This window comes from Anneissia japonica, unplaced genomic scaffold, assembly GCF_011630105.1.
Source record: "Anneissia japonica isolate Jap-2015-1 unplaced genomic scaffold, ASM1163010v1 scaffold376_len1572418_cov194, whole genome shotgun sequence".
Classification (NCBI taxonomy): Eukaryota; Metazoa; Echinodermata; class Crinoidea; order Comatulida; family Comatulidae; genus Anneissia; species Anneissia japonica.
Genome location: NW_022741166.1, coordinates 465,554 through 493,112, shown reverse-complemented (window position 1 = coordinate 493,112; position 27,559 = coordinate 465,554). Strand labels below are relative to the sequence as shown.

The following is a 27,559-nucleotide window of genomic DNA, read 5'->3' as shown; positions in this document are numbered from 1 at the left end:
CACAAAGTAATGTAGTTACAGAATGATGCTTACTTGAAAATGCATGGTTTTGGTGCTAACACATCTGGAGAATGTTTTAACTATTAAAGCGATTAAATTATTCCATTTTTACCTTCGATTTCATTCTGTAAGTCGCCTTTACAGAAATGTAAATATAAGTGGAGTTGTTTTGCATTGGAGTGAGCTATGGTATATGTATTGATTCTGGGATAGAAAGAAAGGATCTACAACTTCAATCAAAATCCATACAGTACATAGATAGTCCTTAACGGGCTCCAAAGGTAGGCAGTTGAAGTAAGACCTTTGTAAACTAAGTTGTAGGAAATAGAAGTATGCGATTGTATCCTGCATGTTCTGACCAATCGCCAAAAGTTAGGCAAATTACATATTGGAAAAATATTTTTAAACTTTTGTGCAATCGCCATCTTCGACGTCAATGACCCATTGATGTTTCAGTTGATGTTGAGTTTCCATAAAATCGCTACACGCTATTGCCGACAGAGTTTGGCTTAGTTGATTGGTCAGTTGAATATCGGGGAGCCTTCCCGAGGCGTGATCCGCCAATAGACATTTCAATTCAGCTGTTCATCGGGGGCATAGGGTGGTTCCCATCTGGGGGCCGGGGAGGGGGTACGAACATTGTAAATGTGGAACTACAAAGGATCAGTGGTGTAACGAAGGGGCCAAAGGCCCCGAGCCAGGTGCTGGGGATTTGACGAAATAAGCGGATTTGACGAAATAAGCGTAATATATTGTAATTAAGATAATAATTTGTTCTTCTGTAACTTAATTTCTTGTTACACATATTATATTTTCTTACGTCAGCCCCAACCAGTGGATAGAACCTTCCATTTGTCACTTTCTGGGCCTCCTCTATTTCAAATTTCTGGGTCCACCACTAAGATTACACAGAATTATGAAAATAATTAAAAAAATAATGTCGGCATTATTTGATGTATTTTTAAAATCATAACATTAAAAACCCATTAATTCAGGCTGTTGGTTCGTCTATGGTACATTTCCCCAGTACTGTATGTATGCTGTGTACTGTACGAAAGAATTTTTTCCCCTCAGAGTTTGAGGCAAACAATGAAATGAAATAAAATCAATGAAATTTAATAATTCCAACGATCTACCCCCTGTTTCCATATTTTCATGAAGTTTTTGAATATTAAAAAAATCTCAGATCTCACTAAGCGCTTTTTATCTCATTAACCAAGTTTTTAGTCAAAATTTAAGAATAATAAGAACGTGATAACGTTTCTAGTGCACACTGCACATTTTTCTCCTGTGTAGATACTAGAGTTCTTTTTTATGTCGCAATCCACTGGCACAAACAGCTGTATGCCCAATAGTGCGAATCATGAATTTTTGCTCATAGTCATAAACATGCGCAGTAAAGAACTTCGTAGTTAATTATTGAACTGCCCATGCGTGTAATGGCAAAAAAAAAAAGGGCATTTTGGGCGAATTCGCCTAGTGGAAAGGAAATGGAACTTTTGGGCGACTCATGGTTGATATTCCGCCAATAGGATTATATGGATATAAGATGATTTAGTCGCCAAACACGACATGCTGGATCTTGGAATTCGACATAGACAGGTGGGCAGGGGTATATACAGTAAATTTTACAGATAGGGGATTTACGCTACATCAGCCTCACTCTGGCTGGGCTGATTTAAGAAATTTTTATGTTTATGGCACTTGCATATGGTCAGAAATTACACTGTCAGACTTAAAATTTGAATGCAATATTCTGTTATTCCCCATTTACTTTTGATTTTGTCAACTTCAGGGCACCCTCCTGATTCTTTAATATTCAATATCCAGGTAAAAGCAATACAAAAGAAAATATGGAAACAAGATGTACATTACCTGGTATTGCCACTATCAAGTGGCTATCCATACTAAACATCTCAAAGAGAATACAAGCAAAACTAATTTAAAATATTCTATCAGATCACCAGTAAAATATTGGAATTAATTTATAATGCCAATTAAAACAATTTACAGTGAACGAAGTCATGCCTGTCAAAGGTATTTCATTACTGTCAAGGCATGATCATACTAAGACAAGAAAAAAAATAGAATAATTAAAAAGTTGTTCAATCTACCGGACCGCTAACATTTTTGCGGACCCCATGCAGACCCTAGGTTGGGAACCACTGCTTTATACTATCTGGCTTTTTCTACCTTCACTCACTCGCCACTGAGGAAGGACTAGTGTTGTCCGAAAGCTCTGGTTCTATTTTTGGAAGTTACTTAGCATGTTTATTTTATAGCAATTGCTTATCAAATTTGTATCTCTACCGATATCCTGTCATTGTTTCCCACAGCATTCAGCATTGTTGCTTTTCAAGACAGTATATATATATAGAGGTAAACCTTAAAACGTCTTGCGGTAATGCTATAAATTTTAAGTAAGAGTTCGAAACTTAAATTATAAGACAGATATATTTTCTTCATCAGAAAGTTTATGAAAATATCTATTCCGTCGAATAGGTCTAAATATTTGGCCTATAAAAACAGTTAAGATAATAAATATGCATAATATTATGGCAATCACAGTCGCTATTTCTATTGATAGCCTATCACTAACTGATTCCAGTTGGAAAGTAGTTTTGATGTGATTAGTTACTTGTGACTCTGCCGCTCCTGCAATCGCCGTGTGTTTGAGGACTCCTGCAGATTTTGTGTACCGGTACTCTGGGGTTCCAGCAGTCACCGTGTTTCCAACTACTCCTACATTCGAAGTGTGTCCTAGGGCTCCAGTACGCATCGTAGGTCTGATGTGGCCTGCAGAAAAAAGTAAGAAAATATGAAGCAGTGTACAAATTGCATAAGATTAAGTGTCGGTCATTATTAATGATGTTGAATTTTATCTCTATTGTAAGTGCATCTATAAATTACATTTTTTGTACCAAGAATAAATCATGGTAATGGATCTTTGCGGAGTGTCAATCAAAGTCCTTTCTAATCGAAGTATTGTAAAATGTGTCAAAGAATTCTACGAATAATTCAAACACGCGAGGCAACCATTACCTCAGAATAATTTTTTCTCCACTTTAAAACAATTTTTACACAATATGCTCCATGGTTTGGTGTTTCAAAATACAGTAGAGTAGGCCAATACACTTTTAATTAAAACTTACTTGTAATGTATGTCCACTGTAAAAATCTATTGATAATGGTAGAAGAGACAGTAGATATGGTAGTATCTGTGGTAGTAGATAGCTTTTCTCTCATTAAATTTTCGTTTGCAGAAACTCGAGATTCTTGGAAACTAGTCGGTTGCTCCGTAAGCGTTGACATTCTGCTCCAAGATAACCATTCAGAAGTAGAGATGATCGACTGCGGACTTGTCGCTTCATCTGCTGATTTTGTTGTAAGTTGCCATTTCATCGGGGCTCTGTAAGGTGGATCCAATGATGGTGTGCAATAGAAATCAACAGGGGCACCCTCATATTGACACGCCGCCTTTCTAATCTGAGTAAAGTCATGGTGATAACAATAATCACACTCTTTACAAGTTCCAGTAGAGAAGTCTTCATAGTATCCTAGAAATCAAGTATAAATCACATTCATACAAACATGGGTCTACTAAATCATCTGTAGGCGTATACATCGATCTCACTCATGTTTTCAATCTATTCTTCCAATTTGTTCAAAAGTTATTGAAAACACTGTTCACCATCAATTCTCAACACTAACAAGTCTGGTTTTCGCCCTGGATTCTCAACACTCATCAATTCATATGATTCTTGGCTCAACAACATTAATAATGGACTCTTGACTTGACAGGCCTTACTATCATTGACCTTTAAAAGGCTTTCGATATGGTTAATTATCAACTACTTTGTAAAATGTCTTCTGATTTTTCTAATGCTCCTCTAAAATGGTTTACTTCCCATCTTGATAAACGTTCTCAACAAGTTTACTTTCAAAATTCTCTTTCTTCTATCTCTTTACAATCTGGTATCCACTTTTTTCCGCCTCCTTTTTATCTTTTCCCTGAGCATTCTGCCACTGTCATATTCGCTGACGACACAATCTTTTATGCTTAAGGAAAATTAATCCATGGAATTAGCACTATTTTCACATGAAATTTCTTAACAAAACACTTACCATTACTGTATCAAATATTATTAAAAATCACTTTTATTCAATAAACATAACAAGTTACAACAATTGATAAAATGGAAAACATTTAGAAAACTCCCTAGGAAAACATTCTTAAAATAAATGACAAGGGGGTGGGGGCAGCCCAAACAGATTAAAAAGGAAGGAGGCCTGAAGAGGAAAAGAAAGAGAAGACAAAGCATTGCAGACCAAGAGAGAAGACAAATATATAAAATTGTTGCGACTGTAGATGAGTAATTTTTAAGAATATAAAAATTATAAATTGCAATTGAAAATTTTTGGATGAAATTGAAAAACATAAATTTCATTCTTAATTAAATACTGTACAGTGTTGTACTTTAAAGAAAATTTTAAACTTTAGAGAAAAGAGGGGGGCTCAGCTCACATGGGTGCGTCTTTGGCATGGAAAAAAGGAAAAAGAAGAAATTTTCGAGAGATTGTCTCGAAAAACATTATGGGCTTAGTGCACAGTTTATGTGGAAATTGTAAACGTTCAATGTTATCAGATGAGATGGCCCCAGTAAGTCATTTTTAAGTCACCACGCACGCATTTACGAATGCACATTGACAACAAGCTAACTTGGAAACTCCACACCTGAACTCTCTTCACAACTTAAAATCATTGCACTCGCAAGAATTAAAAAATATCGACCGTAAGACTGTACTTCTCATGTATGATTCACTTATTTTACCACGCATCGAATACGGTGCATCATGGGGCACCAAAAGCCTGTTAAACATTAACAGAATCCAAATTGTGCATTGTACAGGTTAAACTTTTTCAATTTTTTTCTATCTACTCTTCACCTTATGAATGTTTCCCAAAGCGTTAAAACCACTTACCATCAAAGCATATAAAATACTAACCCAGGATATATGTCAGGTCAGCTTAATACCATCCAGCTGCGATTAATCGATTTAGTATTTTTAAAAGTAGTGTTAAAATTTATATGCTACACCTAAGTTAATTATTTATTTTCAATGAATGTCTGTTATTTATGTTTTGTGTTGTTCCTGATTTTCTTGTACGGGCCCCTGGATATCAGCCTAACTGGAGGGTCAACCTCTATAAAGATTGTTAAAATATTAATATGTCCTTGCATGGATACACAGCTACGCAAGATACCATGCAAAAACATTTTTTATTCACGTTTGCGTTTATTTTCGAGGGTCCTTAGCAACAATATCCAAGCATTAGCAGAAATGTTTATTATAGAATAATTGTGGAAACTGACAAAAATCCTAACGAAACTGGTTTGATCATGGACCTATTAATAATAGGTCCATGGTTTGATAACAACCTTCTCTAGATACGTCAAAATTTGGCCATACTCTTTTGAACCATACAAAGTATAAGTGTAAACAAAAGCTTGAACTAAACAATGGTGTATCCAGGATTCTAGAAATGAGCGGGCTGATGGGGTTGTTGAGGTGGTTCGGAGAAAGGGCTCGATGGAAAAGTCCAAGCTTCTTTATACTGCCCTCCCCCACCCACCTCCAGTACACTCCCTAGATACGCCACTGGAAATAAATAAACTGTAATAAATAAATACATCTATAAGATGGTAAATATATTTATTTAATTTCCATCCCAATTCATTAAGTATATAGGCCTACTTGTTAATATTAAAAAGAAGCAGCTAATGCTCTGTTAAGTTGGTATTGGAATAATAACGGAAACTAATAGACACACAGGATAATCCCATTTGTAAACTTAGAAATTACAAAAATAATTTTTAAATGCTCGTCCTACCTTGATTACAAGTGCTGCAAACACGATCCTGTGACTTATTGCAGACGCGTACAATAGTACGGTGTGCATTACAAATTTTGCACGGTAGGCACGCGTCATAGGGGCTGTGCCAACTCGAATACATACCAGGTGGACAGGCCATGCAAACTGAAAGTATAGTAAGTGTTTAGTACTGGAACGTTAGTTCTTATCAACATATTACCTTACAAAATATCTCTGCAACCGAAACCCAAATATAGGCTTATTTTGTCATTTTGTCTTATATTTCTAAATTTCAATTGCTATTTGCACAGTGCAGAAATAATGGGAGAAGATTTAGTCGTGAGAAGCGACGCCGCGTGTTGATTGACGATGGCAGCCACTAAACGCTCCATTGCGCGCACGTACCTCGTCGTGTTTATACATGTATATATATACATATATATATACATGTACACCATACACGTATACATATATACACGCATACATATATACATACATATACATATATATATATATATATATATACATATACTGTACACAAAAAATATACATATACACGCATATATACATATATATACACACACATATATACACATATATACATATATATAAACATATATACATACATATATATATACATATATACATATATATATACACATATATATACATATGTATATATACACATATATATATACATATACGTATATATACATACATGTACGTATATATATACATATATATACGTATATATATACATATACGTATATGTATATATGTGTATATGTTTGTATATGTATAAATTTCAGTAGACGCTCTGCATTATTTACAAGTATGAACTCGGAATTTCCAGAGGCTGAAAATACATAGCGGAAATACAGTAACTCCTACCTGTATTATTGTGCTGTGTGCAGCGGCGTATAGCCCCATAACCAGGAGGGCAAGACGCACATTTTACACACTTTTGCATTTGTCCATTCTGTTCCATGAAATAAGGTTCGTGTTTGAAGGCGCCACATTCCTCACTTCCATTTACTTGCAAGTTAACGCAATTCTGCGACCAAATGAGAAATTATTGCAATTTTCTTTTTTAATTTGAAACAATTAAACTCTATTATAGCATGGAGTTATAATTATTTTATAACTCCATGATTATAGCAACTACATTATTACTAATACAGGACTAGTAGGCAAGGCTATCGACTTTACCACGACTACTGCTACTGCTACCACCACTACTACTACTACTACTTATTAGTACTACCACTACTACTGCTGCTGCTGCTATTACTATCAACAATAAATATGCTATGAATACTACAAGTGGATAAATATAACAATGCCTGAATATAGGAACTAATCGACCATGCATACCTCTTAGCATAGCTACAGCTACATGCAGTGGCGGATCCAGGAATTTGAAACAGAGGGTCCCAGAGGAAGGACTTTTTCAAACCAACTCACACCCATCATGTTGAGGCTGAAGTATATAGGCCTATATATAGGCCTACACAATTTTATAGCTATTGCACTCTAGCTGTCCCCGCCCCATCAATAAGACATTGGTGGCTTAAGTATGCAACGCTCACAGATGCACATAAGCTAAAACTTAATGGTGTCATATGACAAGGTTAGAATTGATTTAGTAGCTAAAAATGTTTTAAATCTTTTATGATCAATTATAAACACATATGCATAAAGTACAACTGAGTTTTGTAGGCCCTAAATAATAAAATACTAATTTTCAGAAATCATGGGTTGATAATAAAAATGAATAATATTTTGTAAAATTATAAAACCCTCTGAGACTGAGTGCAATGCAAAATCTTAAGTTAGACCTTAAGAAAGTTTTTAATGTTAGGGAAGAGCGAATATTGTGGGTCTCCGTATTTAGGGTACAACAACGCAGAGCTGGTTGGGTGTTTTGTATAGGTAAAAAAATATATATTTTTTAGAAGATAGGCCTAAGGAAAAAGATACATTCAAGGCAAATAAAACAGACCTTTGTGGAATCGGTATTAATATAATATGCCTATCATTAATGTCCTACTTACAACAAATGAAAGAAGGTGAAATAGGCCTATTGGACCGCAAATATATATCCATTCCTTTAACATGTCGAGAGAATATAATAAGGTTTAAGATACACACATATACGCGTCAAACGACAACCAGGCAGGTAATACAAAATAGCAGTAGCATTCTAGAATTAAATATAGTAGTAGAAACGGTCTATTATTTGACATGGGTCTATTAGGTATCGCTTGTACAATTAATGAGATATGAGACACTTGCAACCAATAGTCTACTAGTGATAACTGTATTTAAAATTTTAACCCAATCCAACATACATCCACCAAAATACTTCATCATCATTTTAGTGAAAAATATTGGTGGAAAAGTATCGGGACATAATTACATCACGAACATGACTTAGAATACATAAATATGGAATATTCCTGGGAATTTCCAAAAACTATACGTGTAATCTGAAGAAAATCAGAATGTGTCAGCCTAAACGTCGAAAGAACGGTTCTAAATTTCAATAAGTTAAAAAATGAAAATACATCATGAACCTGCGTTATGGTCAATATTCTGGCGTTATTATCATTATTTATGATTAATACAAAGTATTGGTACAACCGCGCAGTTAATTCAACGTTCAATGTATCGGGAAATCCCTTTTTGTACGATGATTCTAAAAATAAACCCGTTTTAAAGTCGCAGAACACTATTAAAATAAACCGATTAGTAAAATCGTTATATTGAATCTATAGGTCTACCTCACTACAGTAGAACCCCCTCCTTCGTGACACCCCTATAATTCAGGGGACACCCCTAAGGGGACATTTTTCCATGAAACATGTCTTTTAATACTATGACCAACACCCATTAAGGGGACACCCTGCTGGGGACAGCGGGGGAAGGGGCAGGGTGGGCATTTGTTAACCCGTCGGACAGGCCTGGACCCCCTGTCTTCCGAAGAACGACTAGGTCGTCGGACCAAAAAAAAAATTGCCTATCCAAATAAGGCTATTTTAATTGTCAATCCCTAATATTGTGGTCTAAAAGCACATTTAGGACCAATTTAAGCCATAAAAACTCTCCCCATGAACCATAAAAGGGGATTTTTTTTTTATTCCGGGCCGTCGGCTAAGGCTTCGTCGTCGTCTTGGTTCGGACCCCTCCGTTGGAAACGTCGGACTCCTTGTCGGCAAATTTCTGGCGCCACCGCTAGTTAGGGACACCTCTTAAGGACGGGGACACTGTCTGAGCGTGCCAAATGGTCAAATCAATACAATACCTATGGGACACTTCTTTTCATTATTTTTTATTGCATGACTACAACACAATATTCAAAATAACAATACTTGTGAGTGATAAAATAAAAATTTGTTTTTTGACCATTAAAATCGGTATATGTCCACTGTGTGTGTTACTTTGTATAAACTAATGGGACTTATATTTTTTCTGCGTACTTTCCTATAAGAATTGACTCTTAATCATGGGATTTATTGGGGTTTTTTTCTGTGTAGGCATACTTTGATATAGAATTAATTCAAATCCATAACATAACCCTCGCCTTGTTGCTAAGCCAATGCTCTGTTCATTCTGCTATATCTGACATAGCACTGAATTTTGGAACAATAATACAACTTGCGTTGTTTTAATTACATTTATTTTTGATTTCATCATAAACGTATTGAAAATTATTGTTGCAATTTAGGTTAATTTAAATTGCAACTTAAGAATCTATGTCCTCATTGTACAGTATAACAAACCTTTCAAATCCCCTGTTAAGGAAAAGATTTCGCGTTTTTGCTTAGTGTCCCCTTAACAGGGTACACCTGTCCGGGGACATCCCTATTAAAGGGACATTTTTTTAGTCCTAAGGGTGTCTCCTTAAAAGAATATTAATATTATTTTTATTGTTGTTTCTGCTGTTTGCCATTGCTATTAAGTTGCTGTGGACGTTGGTGGATTTAAGGAATCAAATTGTATTGTAATTTTGTAAATTTAGCTTGATTAGAATTGATTGTTATTGTACTTATTGTCTTTACATTACAAATTTACAAAAATCACAGGAGTAGCTAATTATTTGTATTGTTCACCTCTAATTAAAATTGTATGGTTCAAATTAAAATCCAATGACAGCCGGACACACTGAACTGAAGTTAAATCTATTCTATGTTTAAAAAAAAACAAATTCTTTATTGCTACTTCATCACATATTAAGTTTTAATATAGTTGCATACACTATGTGCTTGACTATGTTATTCTTAAGAATATGTTAAAAAAAACATTCAATTGTTGTACTTTAAGCTTTGATTCAACATTATATAACATTACACACCAATAGATGAATTATTATCATCAGCAAATTTTTCTTTTCTTCGTATATTCGTTCTTAGACCCATGGTCTAGGATATTTATTTGTATTTTACTCCTTTTGTCCCTGTACATAACAAAATACCATTTAGAGAACAGAAAAAGTAAATCACACCTCAAAGATATTTTGATAAATTCTATAAAACATTAAAATCATTTGATGACATTAATCGATGGATCTTAAAAATTGTTGGGTTTATATAAAAGAAATAATAATATCATTTCAACTAATCAGTGTGTATTTTGCCAGCTACAGCTCGATTATGCCCATCTTTAAGGTTAGGATTCGGAGTGTGTCCTCATTAATCATTACAATAATGTATGTATGTAACCGAACAGATGTTCGACCGGATAAATATCCACTTCCAATACTTCCAGCTCTGAACACTTAAACAGTCTGTTATAACATGATTGATTTGTTGTAACCTTAAATGGCGCTTGGAAATGTATTTGGTACGTGCTACAGTATGCACAGCATCCTGTACACTGTTACAGGTGCGGATCGAGAGTTTACCCTGACTATCGCACAGATGGGTTCCAGGGTGGACGGGTCACGAGAAGAGAGCAGAATTTGTTCCAAAGACAAATTTTAGACATGGGCTGGGCAGGGAGGGGGAGTCATAGGGACCTCCTTCGAAAAGCTTTGTTTTCTAGATGCTTGGAAATGAACTTTCGTGCACTTATGAGACGTCTATTAATAAATGAATACACTCTGAATTTATAGCCTTCCCTACTTTACTATGGACAATTAATAATTATGACGACGACGACGAGGAGGAAGAGGCACCGTAGCTTAGGTCATGACAGGCTCCTGTACAAGAATAATTAATGGTCCTTTGATGTGAAGTGTCAACATGCACCAAAGTGGAAAGTTTAACCCGAAATGTTGATATGTTTTATGTTGAATAACCATACAGTATTACATTTTAACATGACCACAACTTAAGGAAGACCACTTTAACTTTTAAACAGAACACTTTGTTATGTACAAGAATCGACTTTTTAAAAAAAACGATTCCGATGGAATCAGTATGGGCTGTTATGTGACACAAAGGTATTAATGGTCAAGCCGGCCCTAATTACTTGCAATCTAAATTTATCACCCCTTTAAAGTGAGGGACATTCATTCTGTAAAGTATGCATGTGCTATTTCCCAGCAGAGGAGCCATTTTTTCAACCATGGTGTTGTGTCGGCCCCTTGAGGGGACCGGGTAGTGGCTGTACTGGTTACCAGGGCGCAGATCATGGGGAGACGGGGAACACGTCCCCCACATATTTTTAAGGGGGTTTTGGTCCCTTTCACTTTTCTATCACAATGTAATTTCATAAGCAAAGAAGATGCCTGAAAGTTGTTGCAATGAACTGCATAAAAATGACCCAGGTTTTAACGAAAGAGCGCTGTACTTATAGCCTAAGTCGAGTGCTGTACATATCCTTATAGTTAGATTCCGGTATCTCTGCCCACTTACATCTGAATTATCTGTAATACACGATGCGAGTGCGCGTGCTTTTATTATAATTTGATAACTATGAGAAAATGTATAATATTGGTTTTCGGCACAGAAAGTAGGTAAATTAAAGCAAAAGTTTTATTTTCTATGGTACAATATAGAAGTTAATTAGATCTCTATCATTGCCGATAATTGCAGATATCATAGTGATGTGATGATGATTTATTTTACTTATAAGAGTGTCATTGCGGCCATCTTGAGGTATTATTCCATGATGAGGCTGAGGTGGGTGTGGACTAACGGCTTTGAAGTAAGTAAAGTAAAGTAAATACATGAAAAAGACAATGTTTTTAAGTTTTATTTTCTATGGTACATCATGCATATTAATTAGATATCCTGGTTACGGAAAATCAATGATAAAAGATCATAAGAAATTTGTTGGCGCTTCATTTTTACTATAATGGTGATGTGATGATGACGAATTTTACTATATAATTTCATTAAATTTACTATTTATTTCCCACAATTTTCGCACCTCACCACCAACCATGCTAGGGTTGAGATGGGTGTGGACTCAACATTTTATATTTGAAGTGATAAAGTAAAGTGAATACATCAAAGACGGTGTTTTTAAATCTTATTTTCTATGGTCTCATCACACATACTAATGATCATGATGGTTGCCGAAAATCGATGATAAAAGTACATGAGAAATTTGTTGGCGCTTAATTTTGACTATAATGGTGATGTGATGATGAATTTAATAGTGTCATTTTCTGATATCTAGAGGTACTATTTCCTCTAATTTTCGCGCCTCAGCCCAACCATGGTGGGACTGAGGTGGGTATGACTCTCCCCCATCGCGCTCTTATAAAGGCCGGAACACTTGCAAAAAAAATGCTTCCGACGGCTATCATTATACACACGTTAGATAGAATTTCCAAGAAATAAGTTTTATGGACGAACCGACGTGGAAAGTTTAACCTACTGTAATAATCTTGGTCTGAAAATCATATATGTCCACAGTTGTAACTTATTCAAAAGGAAAAAGAACAATGCAATTCTTTAAATAATTGTACTACGATCAAAACCAAACGTGGAATTTTTGTGCCTCCACCAACTGGAAAAGTAATTTAAATATATATATATATATATATATAATTGTCTTCTGTGATTGGTTGATTGCCAACTTTCAATGATTAGTGGATATAATACTTTGGCTGATGGACATAATGCGTAACTCCCATAATAACTTCATATTCCTAAAAAATTTTGGGAGTATATGATCACTTCCCATGATAGATTACATATACAGGGTGCCCCAAAAGTCAAGATCTTGAAAAAGGATAAATTGCGTTTTTGAATTATTCAACTCTGTAAACGCTATGATATAGTTTTCTATGAATAGCGTATCTAAATACTAATACTAATACGACAGAGTAGATTATTGGTTAAAATGTAAAAATTTAAGATTTTATTTTTAAATCACAGAAAATCAAATATTCAGTACATTCTCGACTGTCATGGAAATGTGGACCTTATAAAGTTTGGTTGGGTGCCTACGCAACCATCGCACCACCCCACCCACTGGATATACAGGCCTCAAACTTAACATTTTACTTGACAATTATTAAAGTGTTATATGCTTATTAATTTCTCATTAATTCTTTTTCCACTTCCAACGCTGATTTCAAATTCAGTTCCATTCCTGCCGTTGCTGTTCTTCCAATTCCGTATTCATTTGCAGTCTCAGTGCTCATTTTTGACTTCCTCTTTAGATGTATCAACATGTGTTTGTTAGCATCAAGGTTTAGGTCCACAATTAGGGACGCTACCAATTCTATTAAAGACTTGTTTTGTTCATAGCATGTTAAAATAATAATAATAATTAATAATAATAATTAATAATAGGCCTAATTAAAATAATAGCTTTTCGCTTCTGTGTGATTTTGATATAACAAAAGATAATAAAATGATATATGCCTTTCAATAAGGTTGTAAGAATCAACACATATATCCTCCCTGTGACTGATTTTTGATTAACCCTACATTGTGACATAAATCAAAATAATAAAAAAAAAACAATACATCGCACAGCCGATTTAATTAGTCCCTTTTTAATTATTACTTAGACAATGCAAAAACTATTGCATTTATTTTGTCTTTGGTAAAGGTAGGTGGCATTCCTGACAGAAATAGTTGGAATTTGCCAGACCACCAGGCACTGCAATCACTTTATATTTAAAAAACAAATATGCAAACGTCTGGATTCACACCTGCATTAAATAGAATAGAAGTGTACAACTTCATAATTAAATAGATGTGTACAACTTCATACTGTACTGTATACCATTAAATAGATGTGTACAACTTCATACTGTACTGTATACCATTAAATAGATGTGTACAACTTCATACTGTACTGTATACCATTAAATAGATGTGTACAACTTCATACTGTACTGTATACCATTAAATAGATGTGTACAACTTCATACTGTACTGTATACCATTAAATAGATGTGTACAACTTCATACTGTACTGTATACCATTAAATAGATGTGTACAACTTCATACTGTACTGTATACCATTAAATAGATGTGTACAACTTCATACTGTACTGTATACCATTAAATAGAAGTGTACAACTTCATACTGTACTGTATGCCATTAAATAGAAGTGTACAACTTCATACTGTACTGTATACCATTAAATAGAAGTATACAACTTCATACTGTACTGTATACCATTAAATAGATGTGTACAACTTCATACTGTACTGTATACCGTTAAATAGAAGTATACAACTTCATACTGTACTGTATACCGTTAAATAGAAGTGTACAACTTCATACCATAGTGAATACCATTAAATAGAACTGTACAACTTCATATCGTACTGTATACTATTAAATAGAAGTGTGCCTTCATACCCAACTGTATACCGTTAAATAAAAGTGTACAACTTCGTACTGAATGCAGCAGACAAATACATTAACCAACAAACTGTCATGGTTTCAAAATAATTAATCATTCAGAAAGTCTGTTGTCAGGTTGCAAGGAGGGAATTTCCAAGTCATGTTGTAGCTATTTCTTCCTCATGTAAGTTATCCAGAACAGTTTTATTGTTTTTAATGAATGGTTTTATTATCTCTTTGCTTTCTTGAAGAGATTGTGCAACGTTGAACAAAGTCCACTGTCTTCGTAGTAATGAATTGTTACTAGTGAATGGTCCATCTTTTATCCTGTTTATTCGAAATGCTACAGCAGATGATCTTAGTGATCTACCAAGGAAATCTACAGTTTCCCGAAGGAATTCACTATCTTCATTCAGACATTCCATTTCTATGAAAGTAAAAATATAAACAGTTAATGTCTATTAACACAATTATAGGTAAAGATTTTGAAGAAAAATTAAATAATTACTAAAATTGAGATATACTGTACATCAACACTAAAAGTAGGCCTACGTGCTTATTTTACCATGGTCATTAGACGCAGAATCAACAATGCGCAACTCATATTATGCTCCTTGCTGATTTAGCATTGACTTTTAAATCCGATTCATTCACATCCAATCAGGTACGCATTTTTAACCCTCAAAGTGTAGAACTTTGCCTAGGAACCTAAGCAATGCCAGGTTAAAAATATCAGCTTATTGCACCTTGGACAATTCTTAAACATTAAAAAGACCGTGTTAAAAACACCTGCACAGGTGATCAATAAACAAAGATATTATAATAGACCAAACCATATAATCTGATCATGCCTTAAATATGGTTATGACGACAGTACATCATGATCATACATAGGCACATCTTGAACATATATGGGCATTAAACAATATTTTGTCAGAGAAAACTTGATAATATGGACAAAGCTTAATACTCTTACTCATTAGATAATGTCTGATCAAACACTGTAAAGTCTAACAAGAATTTGAAAGTGCATTCCTGTCTTTAACCTACCTAATTTAATATGAGGTGGGTTGAAATTCAAACACCGTGCTGACAAAATAGAGGGCTGGTTAAACAGTGTAACTGTCTCTAGCTTACCAGCAACTGCTAGATCATATGCCTCTTGGGACTGCATGTCTAAACCACTATAACTGAAGAATAACAGAAGTCTGACGTGAAAGGAAGAATACTAATTATACTGTATTTTAAAAAAAATAAATAATAATAGCACTTTTTTGACAAAAGAAGTATCATCAAACAGCTTGGAACATTATTACCCCTGGTCACTAGAGCCATAATTTGGCAAACATGCAGAGCATGCAATCTTCTTTGATTGCCTGGAGAGTATTCATAATTTTGCAACAGTATGTCAAATATAATCAATGCAGAAAGCATGTTACTTACTAGGTAACCATTTGGTAAGGTATCACATTTATTAAAGCTTCTTCAATTAAAAGTATTCTGGACTCCTCCTCAATAAAAAATATACTCTCTGCCTCACCATTTGGGTTGGTTGCACTTCTTAATGGCCCAATGACGAGTCCAATCAGTGGCGTAATGCCTATGGGCTCTCAGGGGTCAAGCTCAGGTTCTCTAGTCGAAAAGGACCCAGCAGGGCCCTTCTTAACACTTAATACTCTATGTGGACTCTCATGACAACTTTCGTAAATTCATTAAATACATGGGAACTTTTTTTAGACAGCAAAAAAAGACAAAGAGTATATTATAAACAACAGAGTAATTATTGCCGTACATTTTCTTCATTTTAAACTTTTACTCACTTTGTATTGTACTGTTTGGATGCCTTTGTAAGTCCAGCAACAACTCTATCAAACTTCTCTCTTGAAATATGATCTACAAAAGAATATTGAAAATGTAATTAACTATGAATATACAAGACCTTATCCAAAGACTTGGTCTAGAGACAGGAACACCAAGTGATGAGTGGAATAAGGCTGCAAGTAGTGGTGTCCCTACCACACTGCCCAACGAGTGCCCAACTACTCAACTCACCTGTGCACACTCTTTCACTTTCTGAAGAGTAAATTCCAAATTCTGCTTGAGAAATCATTCACACATTATCAGAGAAGAGCACTCAAAAAGTGTCTTGCAGGGGACAATAACAATTTCACCACAATCAACTCAGGGGTCCCATGCTGGAAGATGTGATTAAGATTTCTAATTTTATTTTGTTGTGCATGGTGATATCCATTAGCACTGACTTTCATGAGACGATTGGTAATAAATTATTAAAAACATGCCAATATTATTAATTTGCGGGAGACGGGTTATCTTACAGGAGATTCTTGCTTGCTTGTCAGAGGACGAGAGGCCATCATGATTTCTGGGTGACTCCCCAACTTCTGGGAGACTTGGGCCCTGAAGCCCACATCCTCACTACAGTGACATATCTAACCCCCTCCAAAATTACTCATGCTGCCCACAAAATCAAGATCAAGTTGTTAAAAGCACATAAAATCACCTTACTTTGCAAGTTAGCGCCCCTCAACTGATAATTGAGCCCCCACTTCACCTTCGCCCCACATTAGCACCCCTACTTCTCGACTTCTAGATACGTCACTGCCTCACTATTGTGCCTCATGTTTTCTTTTATACAATACACTCTTGTTCTTATACCTGTATTTCTTCTATACTTACGATATGTGGACTTCAGAATAACTTTACCACCTGGCTCATAATTATCAGTTGCTATGCCAAGTTGGATATCAATGTGGTACTGTCTTGGTAACAGAGCCTTCTGGTAAGCAGAGATGTACTTAGATGCTTTGCCTACACTTAATACTGTAAAAAAATTAATAATGTAAATATAATTAATTGCACATAAAAGAATAATTAACTATTAAGGCGATCATTTACTGAATCATAAATATTTTCTTCCTTTGAGTTAAACTTAATTCTTACAATACAAAGGATGCAAAAAAGTTTTTTCTTGAGTAAATAAATCATAAAAAGCAAAGGAAGAAGGCAATTGCCCAAGATGATTTAACAAAAAATTTTGTGATGGGCCAGCCAATCAGAACATTGACAAAATACAGACAAGAAAAGATCACATCTTTTCCTTTAATATGCTGATGACACTACCGCATTATCAAGTTGTAAAGATCATTTCTGTAAATTTATTACCTTAGTCGCAACTCTTTCATTATTATCTACATACAGTATGTATGCCATATGTCTTCTTTGGTCTGATTTTGATTTTATTTATTTCAATACCATACATGAAACAAACAATAAAAAATAGTAGAAAGACATGAATATAAAAATGAATAAAATCATGTGGTATCAGGGAAACCCGTCTAAATCTCAAGAAGGGGATTTACATCCTGAGGGGTTTGTGACCACAAGAGCTACTATGCCATACAGGGGCAGTACAAGCTAGGCGGGCCTAATCACAAAAGGTACAACGATAGAGTACACTGCACCTGTATATGGCATAACTGTTTAAACTACTGACTAATCCCAGCAACTTGTCCACAATCCATCAATTTTTTTAAACATACCATTTACTTATCATTTACGAATGAAACTTTAATTATTTGAAGTTTAAAATATTTTTTTGCTCTTATATCAATTTTATTAGTTTAACCATGTTTATATTTTGTTAACACAAGTGGCACATTTTGTAACCCAGACATCTTGTAACTCTGCCGATGACATTTCATAACCAAGACATTGCAGGGTACAGAATGTAAGATAGCATAATACATACTCCAAGTATTGAAATGCACGCCATCGTGTCGGTATTCGATATTTCGACATTAATTACGTCATCATCAGGAGTACAGAATGTCTGTGACAGAATTACAAAAAAGTCTGGGTTATGAAATGTATACAATCCTGTTAATAATTCAACTCTGGGCTGCTAGATGAGTTTAAGCAACAAAAAAAAACACAAGATTGAATTTAATTTTACCTAAAACACCTGAGGATTTCGTATCCAAACCACCAGACACAATTTGAATATTTAGCATGTTAAAATACGGGCCTGCAACTAGAGGATGATATCGCAAGTCTTCCTTTTCCTCCACTTTCCATAACTGTTTATCATCCGTATCCTTCCCTGCTGCTGACACCTTCACTAACTTGGGAAGATATAACTTTGAACTTGCATTTAAATCTGAAAAATCACAAAAAAAAAGCTTATTATCTATTCAAATAATTTTCAATTAGCTGTGGCTATTTGTATTACTGTACAAAGTTTATTTATTACAGTCATGACTTATTATTCAATGCATATTTATAAATGAATTTATGTAATTGTAGTTTTCTATTTAGAAAGAATAAGGATGGTTATAAGATAATGATTTAAACCAATCCAAATTTGATGTTGGAAGTTCTAAATACTTTTCAAAATGTTAAATATTTGTTTTTATTCATCTTACTGTATTATGTTAATTGATTTCAATTAAGTTAGAATAAATTGCATCATTCTTTGTCTTTTATTACACCCTTTCTAGCATGGCAATTATAGAAAGGAATGATTATTTTAATGAAAAACAATATACAGTAGATTAAATGGTTGGTCTTTGGTTAATATGATCATTGTTCTGTTGGTAATTTTAAAATTCCATCTCCATTTGGAACAGTCCAACTATAAAAGAAACTCAAATAATGCATTTGGTACGAAAAGGTGATTCAACTGCCTCGGCCTACACTACTAAGCTAAACTCAGTCTTAATACCACAAGTAGAACATCAATAAATTACAGTACACACCTTTTAGCAAATTTGTCTTAAGGGTTCCAATCAAATGATAGCATGACAAATCAGCTGGTTTATGAGCAGCAAACAAGCCGTGCAATTTTCTAAAGCTCATCGTCTTGGACTTTATAGTAGTAACTGTAATGTGATTGAATCTCTGTCATAGAAAATTATGATAGTAAAGCAGCATAAATTAGGCCTCAGCAAGACGTCGCCTTTTCTTATCACGTCATTAAAAAATATCACCCGAGCAAAGGCCGCCCTTTTCCTAGGCCTACCTAGTCTAGCTAGCTTGTCAGGCCTGGCAGTGCAGTAGTAGAGGTGGTCAGGTTTTGGTTTAAGTGACTGAGAAGCGCCTACTAATAGTAGCCTAGCGTAGGCCTATGATACTTCGACAAGGCCTCGCCTAGACTAGTCTAGATAGGGCCTAGAGTAGTAGGATAGGCCTAGCCTAGTTAGACTAGGCTAGATTTCTTTGATTCGACAGCAAAAACCATGTAGCACTGCAGTCTTAGACTAGCCCAGTCTGCCTCTGCGAATATTGCAAGTACTGTATTGGCAAACACTCATAAGTCGTGTACACAAACCGGATAAAACAAAATAAGTTTTGTTTTGTTGTTTTAACCACATGTACGTAATACGTATGTGGTGTTTTGTTGCAGCATTTTGATGACCCGAGCATGGAGCATGAACCAACCAGACCAATGATCAACAGAGCATGTCCATGACCTATGGCTTAGCTAGGTCACTATATTGAGAGAATTTTGTGTTGTTGCATTAGTACTGCGGAAATTGCATCAGGAATTCGGGTGGTAATGAATGTTAATTAATTTTGTAGTTACAATTCAATCTGAACTTTCTTAACCAATCAATATTAATATATAGGCCTAGTTTAGCGATTTTGAAACAGGTCTCTCTATCCTCTCTCTTCGTACAAGGCCAAGCAAAAAGTCTAGGCTAGCATATGTATGGCAGATGCCTAGCTAGGATGATAGGCCCTACTAGGCCTAGTCAAGCTAGGCGTGTAGGGCCTAGGTTTGGTTATTATAGGACTAGGCCTAGGTAGGCTGAGACCTCTACCTAGTCCTAGTTGGTAACTTACAGCAGGAGGTAGGCTAGGCCCTTCCCCTGCCCTGCATGTGCCTCAATGGGAACCTGTCAATGCGAGCGGATCCCACTTCGAGCGAATGCCAGTTTGAGCGGTTTCAAGCAGAATCTATTCGAGCGGATGCTAGTTCGAGCGGAGAAAAAATTTACTTTTGCGAACAACAGCCTGTGCGAGTTATGTACGAATTACTTTAAAATTTCCTATTTTGAGCTAACAATTTGCATTCGGCCTGGGCTCAGGTTTGCCTGGGGGCCAGGCACTGGTGTATCTAGGGGTGCGTTGGGGGGGGGATGCCCTCCAAAAATCAGTCGTTTCCCCCCCCCCCCCCCCCAATTCAATTGCAAGTAGTTAAAAATCACCTAAAATCACCTTATTTTGAGAGTTAGCATCCCTCAACTGATCATTGAGCCCTCAACTGATCATCGAGCCCCCCCACTACTCACCTTCGCGCCCCCAATCAGCACCCCCATTTCAGGACTTCTACAGTAGATACGACACTGGAGCCAGGAAAAAAGCCTTATGTATAAAAAAAAGTATTTAATTGATTTATAAGGTTAACGATTTACAATTAAACATACCTACGTTCATAAAAATAATGTTAAGTCATTGTTATTCTTTCCACATGATAAATTTAAAAAAAAAGTGGGTTTTGAACTACATAGACGAATGGTTGAATAGTGGAGAAAATTGGTATGATGTCTATTACTGTGCTGTTGATAGTCTTCTCACAGGCCTGAAGGATCCAGAATTTTTCAAACGGCGGGATGGGGGCACAACAGTTTCAGAATAGATAAGTGAGTAGCACATAACATTAATATGCATTGAAATCTTAGTGGCAAGATGAGGTGCACGTGCTTCCTCGTGTCCCCTACACTGGATCCGCCTCTGTGTCACACTACTACACCAAAGGTTTGTACACCTTCTGATACCATATACGTAAAAATAATTTAAATTTCTATGGTGAATAAAAATTACAATTACAGTTACTCCCATTTACAAATATAGGCCTAAATCGTAAATCAACAAATACTGTTACAACACTATATAATTCAACTAACTGGAGACAAAAATTCTATAGTTTTAAAATATAGGGCCTAAGTGCTTTCTAGCGGCCATCTTTTAATCGGACTTGCCAAGACGATAAATTCGCCCTTGTTGTAGTTCGCACTAAATGCATCCGCTCGAACTGGCATCCGCTCGAACTGACATCCGCTAGAATTGACTGGCATCCTGCCTCAACCATGCATTCTGCCTGCCAACATTACTTTTACACCATGGTTATTAATCCGACACCAGAACCCAACCTCCAGCGTTAGAAGTCTGACACGCTACTACTACATATGCACAATGAAATGAAAGGTCACTGATATTTTCCAAGTCAAAAATGTCGCGAGCGAGGGTTGAAATAAGACTGAAACATGAAGTTACCTCTGTTTAGTAGAAACTACTGAATCATAAATGTTGTAATGTAATTAAAATGTGGAAGCCTTCTATTTTGACTTGTAGAGTGTATTAGTGGATCATTTAGTAGTGTCAATTTAGTGATCTAGGAAGACTAAGTGCTAGGCCTAGGCACTAATCAGTGAGTGTAGGCCACTGAGAACCAAAGTCAAAACCATCCCCTCATCATGACGAATGTCATTGTTTCGCCCACGATGTTTAAAATCCATGAAATAGATAGATAGATTTTTAATCAGGAATTTAAGTGTATGAAATATTATTACTAGCCAAGCCTAGTCATGTCAGTGTTATGTTTAAAAAAAAAAAAGCAGACACCCACCGAATCGTAGTTTGTTGACAAGTGGTAATTGAAAAAATGACATTCATAAACAAGGTGTATTATTAGAACCCGAAGAAAGTAATTTCAAATTCAATATTAAGAAATTCCTTGAATCAGTGGACTCTAATAAACTAAAGAAGCTGAACATTAAATATGAATATTTTAGGCCTATCTATACAAAGATGCAAAGATTTAGGTGTAGGCAGTATACCCAGGCCTAGCCTAGTCTGGCCTGAATCGTTTCATCACACGATTTTACCTATCTGCACCAACCAAAATGTGATTAAAGTACTGTACGCTATCCTCTCAGATGCTTGAATAAATTTTTATTCCTTTGACAAATATCTCATCAAAATAGTAAGCTCAAGACAAGTTCTTCAAACACAATCAAATAGCATGTACTACTGCAGCAACAATCCGCACGCAAAGCTAAAAGTAATATGCGTACAGATGTACTGATCACATTACTATAGCAACCGTTGACTACAACAACAGTTTGATTAAAACACAGCGATTGACTTACAAAGCAATTAAAATAGTGCATACACTTGGGGAAATTTATTATACTTATTGTTAGATTAATGCACTTTGGGCCTTGCAGGCTCTCAAGATTTTTTTAGTTCCATTAATCTAAACTTTGTATAATTATATTTCCACTAGTGTAATATACGCAACTATTCTAATTGCTATTTATTCAAGGGGATCCAATAGGGGCTTAAATTTTTAACCTATCTTGACTTACCTCTAACAACTGCATATTGTTGCATTATTACTGCTAGTCATTGTGTAAAAGGTAAAGAGGATGGATAATATTTTACAGGGGATCAGCAGGGTTGTATTGAAATAGGAAATCTTTACCTGCTTACTGTGCTTAAAGTATCTTTCTAAGAAATAATGTTTTACGTAGTACTGTATTACCTTTGAAAGGGACATCATTGGAACCAAAATTCACCTCAGTACATCTACGACTATAGGGGACATGCAGTCATACAGATGACATAGGTCTCCCTGACTTCCGACAATCTCTAGCCTGCCAACGATTTTAATCTAGCATTGCTTAGGAAATCTTTTGTTATAGCCGAGAAGTCAGTTGATTTTTAGTTGTGGATGTGGTTGGTCTTTGCTAAAAGAGGTATAAATGACATTTTAACTGGCAAGTAAGTGTGACTTAACATTTTTAACTATGATCTTAATTTTCACATAGACCTCTCATTTCATTTCTAGAATATAAGAAAAAGAAATGGCTGAAGCAGGTTTTGAAGAAGTAACTTATTTAAGGAAGAAAACTCCAAGAGCATCAGAATCAAAGTCAACCAAGGTATGACATGTCTATGGGAGTGGGGCTTGGGAGGTGATCACCTAACTAACACCCACCATCCCATCTCACTGGAAATTTGCTGAGCTGGAAAATTACACTGAAGTAGTTAAAAATAACAACATACCACAAACATTTTGCCAGTAACTCTCCTTAGATACCTAATCTTCAAGCCTCCCAACTTACCATCGCACACCCCCCCCCCCCATTTCAATACTTCTAGATACACCACTGAAATGCTGTCCGATGAATAGTCTCTACCAAACTGGAATGTAATGGTCAGTAGTATAGTGATGTGTGCAAAAGGGGATTTCTGGTCAAAATGGCAATAAAGCAGTTGAAAACAGAAATGGCAGCCAAATACCAAAATCGCAAAGCCCAGGCCTCTAGCCCTAATCATAGTAAAGAAGCACAATTACTGCAAATTTCAAAACAACAACAGCAATAAAAATTTAATTTATGGTATTGTTTTTGTACCAGTTGCCAGTGTAGACCTAATAAAATTATGGTAGTGTAAAGTAAAAGACTTGTAAATTAAGTAAAAACTATGTAAAAACCACAGTCTATACAGTATAACAACTTTGTGTAACTTAACTTAAGAAATTCAGTAATAGTAAAACTGCGCATAAAATAGTAAAATAAATTTAGTACTGTATGAGTTTTGTGAAGCATGTCAGAAACATCAAATTTTCATTTAAAAAAAAATTTGCTTGCGGCCCTTCTGAATGAAAGTTCGGTTTGGCCCTCTGATCCATTTTTATTTTCACTCTTGGGGTATGGTATAATGATGATCTTAACCCTTGTATTTGCTATTAAATAATTTAAAGGCCCAATATGCATTTTCTAAATTTTCAAATATCATTTAGGCAAAAGTATACATAAGTTTTCAGATTTGTAATGTTAATGCATGGCTAGTAAACAGTGCAAAGCTTCAATGTTAACACAATTTAGCATTTATACGCAATGTTTATAACTTTCAAAAAACAATATCTAAAAACCTTTCTGGAATGGTTTGTAAATGACCAAGGAAAAAAAATATGGAAATTTAATGACCTTCCAGAGTAAGGTGTGCATTTGGAGACCCTTGCGATGGAATGTCCTAGACCTAAATATCTTAAAAACTGATCAATGGATCTGAATTGTTTGTCATGCTCCAAGGAATAATAATTGAAGGCTCTCAATTGGTTGAAATTTCATTGTGCATTTCGCTTGTGTTCTTGGACAAGGCTTTTTACCTACATTTGTCTCTCTCCACCCAGGAGTGTAAATGGGTACCCCGGGGTTCAATACTGGGAAGAAAATAAAAAGCGGTGTGTAATGGAAACCACCCACCCTACCACCGAGGCTTAGTATGATGGTCTAACAGCTTATTCCCCTACATTCAATAATGAGTAGGGACTACTTTACCTTATCTCTCAATGGCTACCAAATCGCACATAACTAAAAATTCAATTGTGGTCTAGTTGGTTATGATGTTCACTTTGTAAGTAATATGTCCCTAGTTCGAATCCCGTTGGAGGTTGAGATTCTGTTCTCATTTTTTTTTTGAAAGGAACAGATGTGTGGGATTTTAGTATGTCAATGTTGTTATATTTTTATTAATTAGTAATATATTTTTTTTTTCTCACCCCATAGGCTGTGAATGCTGCTTTCAGAAGTGGACATCATGTGGAGACAAATAAAAAATGTTTGAATTTACTATATCTTAATTGATTTAACAACTTAGGGCATCCACAATTTGGAACTGTAAAAAAGACAATAATATATAATTCACTTTGTATTATAAAATTGTAGGATGAAACATTCAAAACATTTAAGTGTTTTATTGGCTCTTTAAAGGCCCAAATGTTGTCACATCACAAACTAACACAAAGTAATGAATCGTGAAAACAACATTGTGTTTATTCATGATGTGAGCGACGATATGAGTAAATAATTTCTTATGTGAGGCTGTTAACCTGGCCATTTGATCAGTGATCAAATAATGCAGTGTTTTGTTTATTTCATTTATTGAATATCTGAATGTTTTGTCTCCCCAGTCACTGCCGCATCAAATAAGCAGCATGTTATCACCAAAAATGTTGCTAAACTAGACAGAGAAAGTGAGGAATTGCATCGTAAGTATTATACAGTATTTATATATATATATATATATATATATGCTTACATTTCTTTCTAGTTAATAATTATATATATATATATATATATCTATATAAATATATATATATATATATATATATATATTCAATTTTTTTAGCTTAGATTCTTTAATTTCATTTCAGATGAACGTGTGCCTCTTGAGGTTGGAAAATTAATCAGTCAAGGGAGAGCAGAGAAGAAACTAACTCAGAAAGAGCTAGCAACTGTAAGTTATTTTCTCTGTATTTTATTACTTCTGTATATGTCTACTAAGGCAAATTTTAGATGAGATATTTTATTACATTTTTTCACTTGTGGTACTTCATTTTTTTTTGTAGAAAATTAATGAAAAGCCGCAGGTCATCAATGACTACGAAGCAGGCCGAGCAATTCCAAACAACCAAGTCCTCGGGAAAATAGAGCGGGCATTGGGTGAGCATCATGATCATTATCATAAATAATAATGCTGCAGCGCTTATGTAATTATCGGCGGCCTCAGTATGGAGCTTATTCGGGATAGGCCCTTATTTATGAGTGGCACTTATAAATAGTGTAGAGATTAGTGTTTAAATTGGCATCTGACTTGTTGCAATATAGTAACACTTTATCAATTGTTTTCAATAATTCAAAACATGAAATTCAAAATATGAAATCACCCCATAAATTTTTCTTCCTAATTGTACTCATATGTCATGAAATACTTAAAACTAGGGCTGAAGCATTGTGTGAACAAATTCACAGCCTGTTATCATTGCAAGTTTTGGGATTCAAACTTGGTCAGCCAAAAATAACATATATGGTCATGAAGCACAATGGAGACCACTGCACCACCTATATACAGATATACAAACAAATAGATAAATAATAACAACAACAGTGCTCAAATAGGAGCATGTTGTATCGCAATTGTGTCAAAGAATTGACCTATGCACCATCATTTGTTATTTACCTATATTTTTATATTGTGTTTACAGTGCTATGCACCAACTTGATTTGAAAAATTATATACATAATAACACACACTACCTATGACGTATTTTTTAAATACCAATTTTATCATTGTTACATCCATTAGTGGTTAATTGCCAAATGTCCATACTCTGTTCCTACTTTTGAAATACCAATGTCATCATTGTTACATCCTTCAGTGGTTAATTGCCAAATGTTCATACCCTGTCCCTGTAATAGAATGTATACCCTACCATAAAATGTCCCTAGTACTCATCTCTGTGCATTAGACCAAAGTACAGTAGCACCGTGGATGTATACCTCACGCTGTGTTACATTAACATGGCTACATCCTCTGCATTCTTCTCACCTGGGCCTATCATCAAAGATGTGTACTTCAATAAGGAATCAAGACCCAGCTCTAGATGTCTTGTTACAGTATATTATTAACATAGTACCAGTACACTTTTTTTTTTACAAGAACCAGTAAAGTTTTGCCCAGGCTCAGTGTTCTTATTATTTTTCTGATTTCAGGCTCAAAATGTTCTTATTTTGTTGTATTTGACACACTATACTTTATTATTTTACAGCATTACTGTACTGCATTATTTAAAAAAACATAAAACCTCATTTTAAATTTTAGCTCAGCCTCAATTTGTAATTATTTTGTTCTTTTTTTTATGCAATTTCAGTCTTGGTATTCTTATAAAATCATATATCATTTATTTCACCAGTGAAAACAATAAAAAAACGTATGGCTGACTGGCCGGATGGCCCAAAAGCAACGCAAAGTCATGGGGGTCTTCTGGCAGCACATACAGTACAATAATACGTAAACATTCGAGTATTAAAATAGATAACTATATATAAAAT

The 27,559-nt window shown here is 35.1% G+C and overlaps 3 protein-coding genes across 7 annotated transcripts; 1 reads left to right on the top strand and 2 right to left on the bottom strand.

Moving 5' to 3' along the window:
* Positions 1-2,400: 2,400 nt before the first annotated feature.
* On the bottom strand, positions 2,401-8,041 carry LOC117118648. Of its 2 annotated transcripts, none has more exons than XM_033263310.1 (5): positions 7,930-8,041; positions 6,767-6,929; positions 5,894-6,040; positions 3,153-3,557; positions 2,401-2,796 (listed from the first exon to the last, which is right to left on the bottom strand). In XM_033263310.1, the coding sequence occupies exons 1-5, from the start codon at positions 7,990-7,992 to the stop codon at positions 2,441-2,443; spliced, it is 1,134 nt and encodes a 377-aa protein (XP_033119201.1). In that variant the 5' UTR covers positions 7,993-8,041; the 3' UTR covers positions 2,401-2,440. The 2 variants fall into 2 exon arrangements, with proteins under 2 accessions (XP_033119201.1, XP_033119202.1); XM_033263311.1 differs by lacking the exon at positions 7,930-8,041 and adding an exon at positions 7,250-7,354.
* Positions 8,042-14,211: 6,170 nt separating this feature from the next.
* Positions 14,212-20,139, bottom strand: LOC117118638 (mitochondrial mRNA pseudouridine synthase Trub2-like). Of its 3 annotated transcripts, none has more exons than XM_033263290.1 (7): positions 19,984-20,139; positions 19,412-19,534; positions 18,610-18,813; positions 17,334-17,477; positions 16,457-16,529; positions 15,687-15,826; positions 14,212-15,063 (listed from the first exon to the last, which is right to left on the bottom strand). In XM_033263290.1, the coding sequence occupies exons 1-7, from the start codon at positions 20,024-20,026 to the stop codon at positions 14,795-14,797; spliced, it is 996 nt and encodes a 331-aa protein (XP_033119181.1). In that variant the 5' UTR covers positions 20,027-20,139; the 3' UTR covers positions 14,212-14,794. The 3 variants fall into 3 exon arrangements, with proteins under 3 accessions (XP_033119181.1, XP_033119184.1, XP_033119183.1); XM_033263292.1 differs by having other exon boundaries at positions 14,213-15,063; positions 19,412-19,553; positions 19,984-20,084; XM_033263293.1 differs by lacking the exon at positions 19,412-19,534 and having other exon boundaries at positions 19,984-20,108.
* LOC117118639 (endothelial differentiation-related factor 1 homolog) lies at positions 20,084-26,170 on the top strand (the record flags this gene model as incomplete). Of its 2 annotated transcripts, none has more annotated exon segments than XM_033263294.1 (6): positions 20,084-20,208; positions 23,509-23,602; positions 25,235-25,286; positions 25,639-25,716; positions 25,882-25,964; positions 26,077-26,170. In XM_033263294.1, coding segments are annotated over 5 exon segments (385 nt in total), but the record flags the coding sequence as incomplete, so codon positions are not given.
* Positions 26,171-27,559: the final 1,389 nt, after the last annotated feature.